The following is a 13,589-nucleotide window of genomic DNA, read 5'->3' as shown; positions in this document are numbered from 1 at the left end:
ACTTGGAAATCCAGGGGAACGGAGTTTCGAGAGACGAGACTGAAATCCTGGGAGGTGTGCAGTTGCTGAGGCAGCCTGAGTTGGAGTGGCTTTGAGTGAATTCAGAGGCTTGATCTTCGAAAGTGAAAAGTTTGGAGTCCCTCATGAGGGAGATGAGAGTTTCAATGAGAATGGCTAACTCACTGTGTTTACTGATGTCTGGGTGGGTTGCTGAGAAATCCGTGGGATCTGTCTTGGTCGTGTTTGCTATTTATTGTGCAGCGTAGTGTGTTCAACTGCAGCTTGCCTGTTAATTCACATGCACCTCGTATTAACCCTGAATTTTTGGATCTGAGATAGATATTGTGAATTGTATTATCTTTTTGATCTTCTATAGCAAAGTTTATTTTTGTTTGTTCAAAACGTGGAATTTTGTGGCTTTATGCTCTTGGCAAGTGTCTTGAATCTCAAACTTTGTCTACTTTAAACAGAACATTATTGGTCCCTAACCAGATTGTACCAAAAACTCGGGCATGGTCAGGGATCATAACAAATGGTTTGAGAACTGAACAACCATCATTGATCACATCAACCATGAATAGGTTTACAAGAAAAGCTAAGCAGGATCTCAGCTTCTGAAGTCATCAAACCTGGACCAAAAGTCATCAAGTAGGCAGGCCTGTGACAGATTTTCAGCTGTGCATAGGTGTATCGCTCTCTCCACAACCTTCAATCTTTTTCCTCTCTTGTCTTCTAGGCTTCCTTCACACACAATCCAGATAGTGGCGAAAACAAATCTGCTTCACTGAGACACATCAGAGCTAGCACATGCTCACTACTTAACTGACTTTGGCAGTCTTGCTCTTCCAATGTGCAAAATAAGTCCAGAATTTAAAAGAAAAGTAGTAACCACCTACTAAGTAACAAGTTTCAATCAGAGTGCCTGTGTCTTAATACAGCAGATTCACATTTCTCTCTTCCTGCGTTCTGTATTAAACTGTTTCCCCACTTTGCTGGATAGAGGCCACGAGTCGGAGGGTCAGAGGAGGTTTTGCCTCTCTGCAACCCACCAAGTAAGACCCCATGGATATATGTGTTCTCCTGCCAGAGGGACCACTCCAAAACGATGCTGATCACATGGGTCACATGGTCCTACGACAAAGCAGTGGGAAACTCCTCAGTGCTGCTGCCTGCTCCCCCATTCTGTTCAGTGAAGCTGGCTATTTCCTGTGGCCATTTTTGAGCAGCCTTGTACCCTCAAAACAAACACCCCTGGCAGGATTTACAAAAACAGCAGACTGCTGTTTAACAGCTGTAATAGCAGGGCTGTAAATCGGGTGGTAGCTGCACTCTGTGTTTAAAAGAGCCACATGTGGTTCGCAAGCTGCGGATTGGCCACCCTTGCTCTACAGTGAGTTCTGGCATTAGGGTTCTGCTTTACTCCACAGTCAAATCGAGCCATGTTCCTGAGTTTACACTACAACTTTAGCATTGTTGTAAAGCAAAAGCGCTGCACCAATGCTTCCACTGTAATGAAAATATTTCCTAATGGAACTCATGTTGGGAGTTATCTACATTGTTTCACTTAGGGTCTATGGCCTGTCAGTACCTGAAAAAGTCTCTCTCAGACCATCTGATGCTACAGTAATTAAATGACTGGAAGATGATTCCAGTCATCAAAACACTGAAATGAATGGATTCTTGTGCTGTATATTCAACCAAGTCATTAAGTTCAGGACCCGAATAGCATATTACTTACTTTCACTTTGGCCTTTAATGTATCATCTGAAAGATGGTACCTCAGCCAATGCAACACCCCTTCATTACTATATTGAAGTGCCAGCCTAGATTATATGCTCATGTTTCTGAGTTGGTTCTTGAACTCTGGACCATCTGATCAAAGGCAACAGTACCACCACTAAGCCAAGGCTGATGCCTAACTGTGACAATTAAGTGTCATGTTTGAGACTAATCCACACCAGAGCAACTGTTCTTAAATGGCTGGATCATTTGGGTACTATTGAAGTGCAGACTCATACCAATAGGTTCTGAAAGTGAACATTACACAAAGCTTGTCCTAATAGACTTATGCTTAGTGCAGTCACACTACAACTGTGGTACTAAATGTAATCGAGATATAATGTGACTATGGGGAACAGTAGAATAAACTAGGCATATCTCTCCTTCATATGGTATTATTTTAACTTTTAGTGATTACAAGACAGAGTTTGCGAAAGCAAGTGCACTCGCCACTGCCCACAAAGTGAGTCTCGTTGAGAAATCTCTCTTGCCAGTGAGAATTTACCATGCTGTTGTATTGCAGCTGATTACAATGTTCTGGGAATTTACATTGTGGAGATGGAGTGATGTCATCAGGCTGTCCAAGCAGCCAATTATACTAAAGGATTTTGACCGACACACAAACAGGAAACAAAAAGCAGTAAAATAAAATCACTGCTTAAAAAAAATTTACATTGAGCAAATTAAGGATTGTGACACACGGATGGGGTGAAGGCAAGAAGGTAAAATACTCTGAAAAATAATTTTAAAATCTTCTAATTAATCATTTAACCGTGCTCCAGGATTATTATTCGTTGAGGGCAAGCTATGTTGATTATCAAATTTTATTCATCACATCACTGTATAACCTCAATTACACATGATTGAAGAAGGTACAACGTTCTATGGGGTTTCTAACAGTGATCGGGAGTGGAAAAGTTGGAATTCTTGCAGATTTCAGGTTGGTCGGTTCTTTTGGGTTGGGGGCCCGGGGGTGGGGGGGGGGAGGGGAAGGGGAGGGGAAGGGGAGGGCCCAAAGCTCAGCATGTTGAAACCCTGAGTGACAGGCTGCAGTTTAAGGGATTTCAAACTAATCTGCATATTTCCACCATCCTGAAATTGCAGTCAGTTTCAGAAGGGTAATGACAGTGTTCGTGAATAATTCATTATCAATTAGCCCCCTCCCTGCCACTGTCCCTGCCCCCGTCCCCCCCACAAAATCTGGTCCCAGTGTAAAAAGACTAATGTCAGATCAGCCACCCATTATGTACCTTTCTCAATTATTGTTTGGAAAATCCTGAGAGGTATTTAGTGAGCCGGTTTACACTATTTTTGTGACAGTTTCTTGGAGCAATACGCTGTGGAACCAACTAGGGATAAAGCTATCTTAGATGTAGTGTACTATAATGAAGCAGGGTTAATTAGCAATGTCACAGTAAAAGATCTACTAGGAAATAGTGATCATAATGCCATTGAATTCCACATTAAGTTTGAAAGTGACATACTCCAAACACAAACAAGAACCTTAAACTTCAAAAAAGCCAATGATGTAGGTATGACAGGAGAACTGGCTAACATTGGGTAAATAGACTAAAAGGTATAGTGGTAAATGCACAGTGGGAAACATTTAAAACAATTAAAAATGTACATCAAAAATACATTCCATTGAAAAACAAAAACTCAGCAAACAAGACCCAACCGTGGCTCACTCAGGAAGTTAAGGATAGTATTAGATTAAAAGAAGAAGCTTACAATGTTGTAAAACACAAGTCTGAGGATTGGGAGTGTTTTAAAAATCAGCAGAGGGCCACCAAAAAGTTGATAAAAGGGGAAAAAATAGAATATGAGAGTAAACTAGCTAGAAATATAAAAACATTGTAAAAGTTTTTATAAGTATATAAAAAGGAAGAGAGTAGCTGAAGTAAAAGTTGGTCCCTTAGAAGCAGAGACAGGAGAAATTATCATGGGGATTGAGGAAATGGCAGAGGCATTGAACAAATATTTTGTCTGTCTTCACAGTAGAAGACACAAGTTTCATACCAGAAAGGGACAGTAACCTAGATGCTAAAAAGAGTGAAGAAATTAAGGAAATTAATATCAGCTGAGATAAAATATTGGAGAAACTTAAAAAACTATAATCTGACAGTTCCCCGGGACCTGATGGCCTAAACCCCAGGTTTCTAAAAGAGATAGCTGCAGAGATGGTGGATGCACTCACTATGATTTTCCAAAACTTTTCAGATTCAGGAACGGTCCCATCAGATTGGAAATTGGCAAATGTTACACTGTTTTCAAGAAAGGAGGGAGAGAGAAAACAGTGAACTACAGGCCAGTTAGCCTAATGTCAGTTTTTGGGAAAATGCTGGAATCTATTATAAGGAAGGCTTAACAATGCTCTTGGAAAAGCATACTCTGATTAGAACAAGTCAGCATGATTTTATTAATGGGAAACCCTGTTTGACAAATTTATTAGGAGTTTTTGAGGATGTAACTAGTAGGATAGGTAAAGGGTGATCAGTGGATGTAGTATACCTGGGTTCCCAGAAGGCATTTGATAAGATGCCACAGAAAATTTTAGTAGGCAAGATAAACAGTCATGGAGTTGGGGGTAATATATTAACATGGATAGTTAGGTTGAATGGTAAGCTGTGGGGACGACAAAGAGGCTGCAATGAGTGTGCAACAAGATAGTGGATAGAGTATAATGTAAGGAAGTCAGAAGCTATTGGGCCGAATCTTCCATGGAGTGGCAATTACCGTCGGATTGCCACGCCATTCCTTTTCACCTACCTTAGCCTGGAGCTACACATTTCTCACCTGCACTTCCAACCCGGGCCTGCTGAGAAATGTGCAATGCAGCTTCCTGGAAGCCTTCAGTGCAGTGCAGGGTCATCGGGGGAAGTGAAGCCACACCCCCTTTTTACGGCACTAGCTGCCGTAAACCCATATGTTTAAATGCCCTAGCCATATTGAGAAGCTAAGAGAGAAGGTAAATGGGTAGGATGGGTCAGTGGGGGGGGATGAGGGGTGGTGTCGAGTAGTAGGGGTGTTCAGGTGGTTGGAGGGGGCATAGTCCTGTGGTTAGGATTAGTCGGGTGGTGGGGGTACTAGTCAGGTGGACAGGAGGTTAGGAGAGAGGGGGGGCTAGTTGGAGGGATGGGGGGGTTAATCGGGTAGCCTGGGGATAGTCATGGGTGGGGCTATTACTCGGGTGGTCGGGGGTAGTTGGGGTTGGAGTGGTTAGTTGGGTGGTCGCAGTTGTTGATGGTGGGGGGTAGTCAGGCTGGTCTTGGGGAGCAGGTGGTTCAGTCCACTGGTCATGGGGTGGTCAGGGTGGTGGGGGTTTGTAGTCAGTGGGTCCAGTGGGGGGATCAGGGATGTCAGTAGTATGGTTACTAAGGAGGTAGAACTGTTTTTAATCATTTAACTTTTCCTGGGTAACCAAGCTGCTAAGAGAGTCTGAACTATCCAAAGTCTCCAACTTTAAATTGGAATTTCAGAGGATTCCATTTATGGTAATTGCCCAAAGGAAGTTGAAACTTCCCGGGTAATTCTAGTGCAGCCCTTGCCTGGGGATTTCTGAGGAGTCCCCCCAGGGTATGTCCAAGGTATGACCCTCTAGGGAACAGAAGATCTGGGCCATTCACTTTGGTGGTAAGAATAGAAAAGCAGAATTTATTTTTTAAAAAGGGGTGGAACTTGTAAGTTTTGATGCTCAAAAAGACTTGGATACGCTCAAACAAGGAATGCAGAAAATTAGCATGTAGGTGCAGCAAGCAATTAGGAAAACAAATGGCATATTGGCCTTTATTGCAAGGAAACTAGAATACAAGATTAAAGAAACAAAAATAAAAATAAGAATATGACTTTTCAACAGAAGAGTCCATACGGACTCGAAACGTTAACTGTGTTCCTCTCCGCAGATGCTGCCAGACCTGCTGAGTTTTTCCAGGTATTTTTATTTTTATTTTGGATTTCCAGCATCTGCAGTTTTTTGCTTTTATTACAAGATTAAAGAAGTTTTACTGCAATTATACAGGATTTTGGTGAGACCACATTAGAATCACTGTGTGCAGTTTTGGTCTCCACATTTAAGAAAGGATACGCTTGCATTGGAGGCAGTAGGCTCACTAAATTGGTCCGTGGTTGAGGAGGTTGACTTATGATGAGAAGCTGAGTAAATTGGTTTTATTCTTCTAAACTCCAGAGAATATGAGAGGTGATTTCATTGAAATCTACAACATTCTGAAGGGGCTTGATAGGGTAAATGCCGAGAGATTGTTTCTGCCAGTTGGGGAGCCTAAAACACAGGGATGCAGTCTTGGGATAAGAGGCCAATCATTGAGGATTGAGATGAGGAGAAATTACTTCACTCAAAGGGTTGGGAAACTTTGGAATCCTCTACCCCAGAGGGTTGGGGATTCTCCATTGTTGAGGCTGGGATAGACAGATTTTTGGTTTCTCAGGGAACTAAGGGATATGGAGAGTGGGCGGGAAAGTGGAGTTGAAGCCCCAAGATCAGCATAATCGTACTGAATTACAGAGCAGGTTTGATGGGCCACCTGATCTGCACCTGCTCCTATTTGTTGCATTCTTGTATTGCCAATAGTTAAAATAACCCCAATTTTGTTTCCTTGATGTGGGATATCATTTTTGGATTGAGACACTATTGATAATAATAATAAATGTGCTTCTCCACAAGATGTGCATTGGGAGGCTCAGCTGTATTTTATTAATTAAGCACATGGCTACAAGTAATACTTGTCCTGGGGAGGAACAAGGGAACAGAGAAGTTTAAGAGATTTGATAGAGCTGCTCAAAATCATGAAGAGTCTTGATACAGAAACAAGGAGGCACTGTTTATAGTGGCAGTAGGTTTGATAGCCAGAGAACACAGATTTAAGGTACCTTGCAAAAGAACCAGAGGAACCATGAATTTTTTTTTTTCTACATGGGACTTGTGACCTGGAATGCACTGCCTGAAGAAGTGGTGGGAGCAGATCCTGCAAAAACTTTCAAAAGAAAATTGGATCATTACTTGAAGGCAAGATGTTTTCAGGGCTAAAGGAGAAGAACAGGGGAGTAAGACTAATTAGATAGCTCTTCCAAATTCCCAGCACAGACAAAATGGGCCAAATGGCCACCTCCTGTGCTGCATCCCTTTATGATTCTATTGCTAATAATCTGCTTCATCTGCCACCAACACACACATGCCTGAATTCCACCATGTGCGATTTGTGTCAGTTTATTGCCTTCTGCTCAAACTGCCAGATTAAAGCTGTTACTGTATTACACAGATGATACCTTTAGTGGTTCTTGATTGGTAAAGAGATCAAAGGTTATGGGGAGAAGGCGGGAGAATGGGATTGAGAAATTTATCAGCCATGATTGAATGGCGGAGCAGACTCAATGGGCCGAATGGCCTAATTTCTGCTCCTATGTCTTATGGTATATTAACTACCAAAGATTTGTGCTGCTCTGAAAGTGAAGCTTGACTTTTTTTAAACATAAATTGGACAATTGGGCCGTGTAACTGCGAAGAGTATTATATGATGTTACCGATTGATGCTTGTCCGTAATTTCATGATTAGAAGAGAAAGCTCTTCAGTTTTCAACCCGTCAGTGTTTTTATTGTATGTTTTTATTTTTTCAGCTCACCAACATCAGCAAGTTGAAAGATTTTCTTCTGGAGCACAGAAAAGATTACATCAATGCCAGCAGGTATTGCAGTCAGCTACTGTTCAACTCTGCTTCTCAAATGGTTATACAATATGTTTCATCAAACATTTTATTGCTGTGATTCAGCTCTGTAACTCTTCATGTTGTCTACCAGTCAGTGATTGACATCTAGATTGCCTGTGCAATTGCGGATTTGTATCCGGTTCACTAATCAGCATGATAGAAGTATTGTTATGGTTACCAACTTGTTAACCCTTGTGAACATGTTTTGGATAGACTGACGCAAGATGAATATTTGTATACATACAGGCGTCAATTTGAAAAATGGGTAGTATCGCATCGCATTAGCATAGTAACACCTTATGGGTGATCTCCACTAATGGTTAGTACTCAAATGCACCACATGGGGCAACCGGGCAATGGGGGCTTTGGCCACCAGTTGGATAGCCGGTGAAACCCCCGCATCACCACCTTTGGGGAACGGCCGGTGTGTTAAGTGCCAATCAGGCCATTTGCAGGCCTTCCCCAAGGCTAAGAACTCTTTCCCCCCCTGGCCCAACCACACAATCCACCCCTCCCGCAACTAAGAGCTGCCAGCCAAATAGAGGCCAGCAGCTGTCCATTGCAGGCAGCGCCAGTGGGAGCAGTGGCTACTGCCAGCAATGCACCCACCAGAGGCCCAGGATCAGCAAGGGACCTAGGCCACAGGTGAGTGAAGGTGGTGTGGGGGCCGTGGGGTGAAGGTCACAGGAGTGGGGGTGGGTAAGGGCATCAGCAGCAAGGTGGTGGGTGGCTCTCAGCAGTCCCTCCACTTCTCAATGCTGGGTCCCTTGATCAGGCCCTGAGTGTCTTTGAATGAGGAACCCCCCCACCCGGGAGCCTGTAAGTAAGCCCAACAAGGTTTTGCTCCTCACATTTTGAGTCCACTTGCTGCTGGTGTTCAACCAGAGGCAATAGGAGAAGGTCTCTCATAGTGGACATTAATCGGGCGGAGACTGTAAGGTGGCGAGGTCCCTACCCTGCACCCCCGCTCAATTAAATTCTCCTGCCTCCAAACGCCTCGGGGAAGGGCATTAAATTCTGCCCATGATGTGAACTGACCCTCCGAGACCAGCATATTGTTGTTTTGCTAACTTAGAAACAGTAGCAATTAGCCTCCCTGCTCCGGATACTTGGCTGAAGGCTGCTAAAACAATAACCTTGAGAAGTCACTTTATCATGGAGAAGTTAGAGAAAATTGGAAGAAAACACAGCCATTAATGAAATGTTTGCCATTTCGGTGTGCCTAAAGCACTAGTTGTATTACTTTACCAGTAGCCCTTAGCAAGTAAAGCAACTGAAGACTTGTGCTCCAGAACTTGCTGCGCCCTTAGCCAAGCTGTTCCAGTACAGCTACAGCACTGGCATCTACCTGGCTATGTGGAAAATTGCCCACTGCACACAAAAAGCAGGACAAATCTAACCCGGCCAATTACAGCCCCATCAGTCTACTCTTGATCATCAGTAAAGTAATGAAAGGGGTCATCAACAGTGCTACCAAGCTGCACTTGCTTAGCAATAACCTAGTCACTGACCCCCAGTTTGGATTCCGCCAGGGCCGTTCAGCTCCTGACTTCATTACAGCTGTGGTTCAAACATGGACAAAAGAGCTGAGCTCCCGAGGTGAGGTGAGAGTGACTGCCCTTGACATCAAGGCCGCATTTGACCGAGTGTGGCATCAAGGAGCCCTAGCAAAACTGAGAAAGGGAATCAGGGAAAACTCTCCGCTGGTTGGAGTCATACCCAGCACAAAGGAAGATGGTTGCAGTTGTTGGAGGTCAGTCACCTCAGCTCCAGGATATCACTGCAAGAGTTCCTCAGGGTAGTGTCCTTGGCCCAACCATCTTCAGCTGCTTCATCAATGACTTTCCTTCCATCATAAGGCCAGAAGTGGGAAAGTTTGCTGATGATTGCATAATGTTCAGCACCATTTACAATTCCTCAGATACTGAAGCAGTCCATGTCCAAATGAAGCAAGACTTGGACAATATCCAGGTTTGGGATGACAAGTGGAAAGTAACATTCGTGTCACACAAGTACCAGGCAATGACCATCTCTAACAAGAGAGAATACAACCATCACCCCTTGATATTCAATGGCATTACTGTCACTGAATCCTCCACTATCAACATCCATTTAAATACTGTGGCTACAAGAGCAGTTCAGAGGCTAGGAATTGTGCGATGAGTAACTCACCTCCTGACTCCCCATAGCCTGTGTCCACAAGGCACAAGTCAGGAGTGTGATGAAATACTCCCCACTTGCCTGGATGAGTGCAGCTCCAACAACACTCAAGAAGCTTGACACGGTCCAGGACAAAGCAGCCTATTTGATTGGCACCACATTCACAAATATTCACTCCCTCCACCACTGATGCACAGTAGCAGCAGTGTGGACCATCTACAAAATGTACTGCAGGAATTCACCAAGGCTCCTTCGACAGCATCTTCCAAACCCACAACCACTACCATCTAGAAGGACAAGGGCAACAGGTACATGGGAACACCACCATCTGGAAGTTCCCTTCCAAGTCACTCACCACCCTTGGACTTGGAAATATATCGCCATTCCTTCACCGTCGCTGGGTCAAAATCCTGGAACTCCCTTCCTAACTGCACTGTGGGTGTACATACACCATATGGACTGCAGCTGTTCAAGAATGTAGCTCACCACCACCTTCTCAAGGGCAACTAGGGATGGGCAATAAATGCTAGCCTTACCAGCAAAGCCCACGTCCTGTGAATGAATTTAAAAAAATGACCACCCACAGGAGGCTTAAACGAATGGTTAATGGAGCACTGCGGCGTAAAACATGAACTTACAGAGAAAAAAGGCTTGAAGGAAGTAAACAAAAATATAATGAGCCAACCCACTCATTCAGTTTCTACCGGACCTTTTTCTGGGGAGAGAGCAAATCAACACACTTCCCCATTTTTGATAACAGTGAAAGTGAGTGCATCTACACTCTATTTTGAAAGGAATTTCACCCAATATTTAAGTCAGTAGTCTGTAGTTTCAGCTTCGGCTTAAGAGAGAAAACTGTGAAATTGTGTGCTGTACATTAGGGTAACTCTGTAAACATATTTTTTAAAGAAAGGAAATGTTGTGGTACACATAATCTACAACAGCTGTTGTGGGTCAGCAGTGCCAAAATATTGTCTAGAGCCAGAGGCATAAAATGCTTAAATCTAGACCTTTATGTGCACTGAATATTGCTGAGTCTTTCTGATTTCTTTAAAAAATATAGTTTCACATTACCTAAAGTATACTGCAAAGACCAAAAGGCAAAGCATGCATAAGCCAACACATTGAGTAATGTCAGACTATTCCAAAGTAGAGGGTATCACTGCCAAGCCTGATTTTGTGTTCACCCATTGCTCTCACATACACAGCACAGGTCATTAAAAGAGATTGGGAGCTTAAGCTAATTTTCCTCTCCCTCTTCCGGGCTAATTTTCCTCTCCCTCGTTCAGGCACACTGAGCCCAATTGTAGCACCTGACTGTTACCTCAGCTGCAGCCAGCAGAGAGCAGGAATTAAAGGTGGGACCTAATCTGCCTGGCTCAGTCACATGCTGCCTTTCTAAACCGTGTCCTTGGGGCACCTCACTTTTTAAAAAAATGACTGGAATATTTGACGAAACAATTTCATTGCTTCTACTGGTCTAATTGATGTTTCCATTCTTGACCACTTAGGAGCGCCCAGACATATTAGTCGTGGAATAAAAAGTATGAGAGGGAACCTTTCCAGAGATGTTGCAAGATACTAAGTGGAACACACAAGATTAGTTGTCAATATTTTAAATTAGATCTTGACTGCAATGTAAGGTGATGTAGAAACAAACTGGCAAAGAGCATGTCCAGGTCTGATGTCAGGAAGCACTTTACATAGAACTTTCTAGATACTAATCACTCTATCAGGTAGGGTAGTAAAGGTAAAAACTCTGGAGTCATTGAACAAGCAGTTCAATGCTGAGAAGGGGGATCATAGCTTTCTGTGGAGGGCCACCTTTTGATTGTTTGAATGGACTCCCCATCTGCACTTATCTTTGTGAACTCTATATGTCTTTATACTATGCAATTATGTTTATAGCATGAACCCGCCTTCAGACACTTTACACAAGTAATTCAGTAAATGCCATTTTATTTGATACAAATGCACACACATTCATTGATAGAAGGAAATTTCTCAGCTGAGTGGTTACCACTCATATGAGAGTGAATCTCTTTTTCTGGTGTGTAGTCCATGTAAATAATCTACCCAGTGCAGTACTAGTTCACTGCACTTGTGTTGATACTGGAACCACCCCTAAGACTTCTCAACTGTGAGTTCATCAAATTCTTTCCATGCTTTGTTCTAATCTTTCACAAAAGACAATATTCTTAGAAATGTTAGTTATTTGGGAGAAGCCCATTTAAAAAAAAAACACCGAATCGTCATATGTTTACAGCATTAAAATAGGCAGGTTGGTCCATTTGTTCAAGGATTTTTGTCCAAGCAAGCCACTTAGTATTTCAATTGGTGGCATGCCCTTTAAGCAGATAAGGCACATTGAAGATATGAAGTAAAGTATGGCAAAAGTCTTGGAAAGTCACAGTTGAAATATGTTATGATCCCCGTGGGGCAACTGTAAACCAAAATAACCAAATTTACCAAGTGACCCCCAGATGAAGAAAGTACCAACAAGATTTCACTTTTTGTAACTTTTACTCTAACATGAATCAGAACCAATGCAAATTAAACATGAATTAACAGGCAAATGGCATTTCAATTAAAAAGGTAAATTTCACTTTAGATAGCCGATACAACCACAAGTATTCCCCTTCAGCATGCATGGTATTACATAGCTGCACAGTTCTACGATATGCTGTTCTTTATTCACACAGGGTAGGTCAGGAGTCCTATCCAACAGCAGCTTTCACCTCCAAGTTTCATGGGTATGATTATTATTAGCAAGGTACACTTCTATGAACCCTCTCTCCCTCGGGTCACAACAGTCCTGTTGGTGCAGCTGTCCAGAATTCCTTTTCAACCAACCAACCAACCAATAACACCCCAATCCGCGGCTTGGCCACTTCCAGTTCGTTAGTGTCTCTGAGCTATTCATACAGCTTTCCAGATTTTAGACCTTTGTAGCCAGTGTCAGAATGGTGCTTCCACCTGGAAAGATACCAACACTAGGTACTTGTACCACATTGGGTGCTCCTCCATTGTGGCCTTGATCTGTAGCCCTGTTCATCATCCTGATGGTTTGCACAATGGCAACTGTCAAGCCCTAAAGGCCTCAAGTGAGAGATTGTAAGCTTCTCATTTGTCTTCCAGTCCCCCACTCAAAATCTCAAGAGCAGAAGTCTTAGTTTGGCTCCTCTCTCTCAGTCCCCTACAAGACTTGTTTTGTGTCTCAGTGCCAGTGGCTGCATTGGTTCTCGCAACTGTAACATCACCTGTACAAAGTTGGTGCTGAGCATACAGGCAAAAGATGGGCGCTGAGAAGGGCAACCAGGCTTGTGGCATACTCGCGCTCAGTCTGTGCTGGAATGCCATTGCACATCATGTTAGTCAGAACGCTCTGTATTCATAAATATTTTGGCAGTAGCACCAGCTTTGGCATTTGATGGTAATCACAGTGTGATGTGTTTGTTCTGTTAATTTTCATCATAAATGGAAATATTGTAGTTTATAATGGAAATATAAAAGGAAGGACAAAATGTATGGGTCCAATTTTATCTGTGTCTAAGTGAATGGATTTTGAGCGAGTTAAAATCGGGCCATAAGAGTTTAAAACGGAAATTGAATTACATTTGCATCTTGGTCCAATTAGCCCGATAAACCTGAGATTACATGTTACACCATGGGATAGTTTCAAATTTTTCTGATTCCTAATTCTCATGCCTTGTTTCCACCAAGGGTTTTGTCTGGGAATCAGGCCATCAACATATTCAACTGAAGAAAATAATTCAGGGTGATGACCCTGGTGCTTGGTGATCTCTAGTGGGCTATTCAAAGAACACTTGGGTTGTCACTTTAAAAAAAAACAAACACTGCATTGTTAAATATTACTAATTATCCATTATTATTCATGAAAACTTATAAAATGAAAATTAATGGAAGTG

General features: G+C 42.8%; 1 protein-coding gene across 1 annotated transcript in view; it reads left to right on the top strand.

Moving 5' to 3' along the window:
* Positions 1-13,589, top strand: part of stx18 (syntaxin 18) — a 154,251-nt gene that overhangs the window by 61,456 nt on the left and 79,206 nt on the right. The window contains exon 2 of the mRNA XM_078537519.1: positions 7,412-7,479. Within this exon, the coding sequence (XP_078393645.1) occupies positions 7,412-7,479 (68 nt within the window). The remainder of the gene's footprint in view (positions 1-7,411; positions 7,480-13,589) is intronic.

The sequence above is a fragment of the Cetorhinus maximus genome, chromosome 1 (assembly GCF_964194155.1).
Source record: "Cetorhinus maximus chromosome 1, sCetMax3.hap1.1, whole genome shotgun sequence".
Taxonomy (NCBI): Eukaryota; Metazoa; Chordata; class Chondrichthyes; order Lamniformes; family Cetorhinidae; genus Cetorhinus; species Cetorhinus maximus.
Note: the sequence above shows the minus strand (reverse complement) of the source record. Positions and strands in the feature narration are given on the sequence as shown.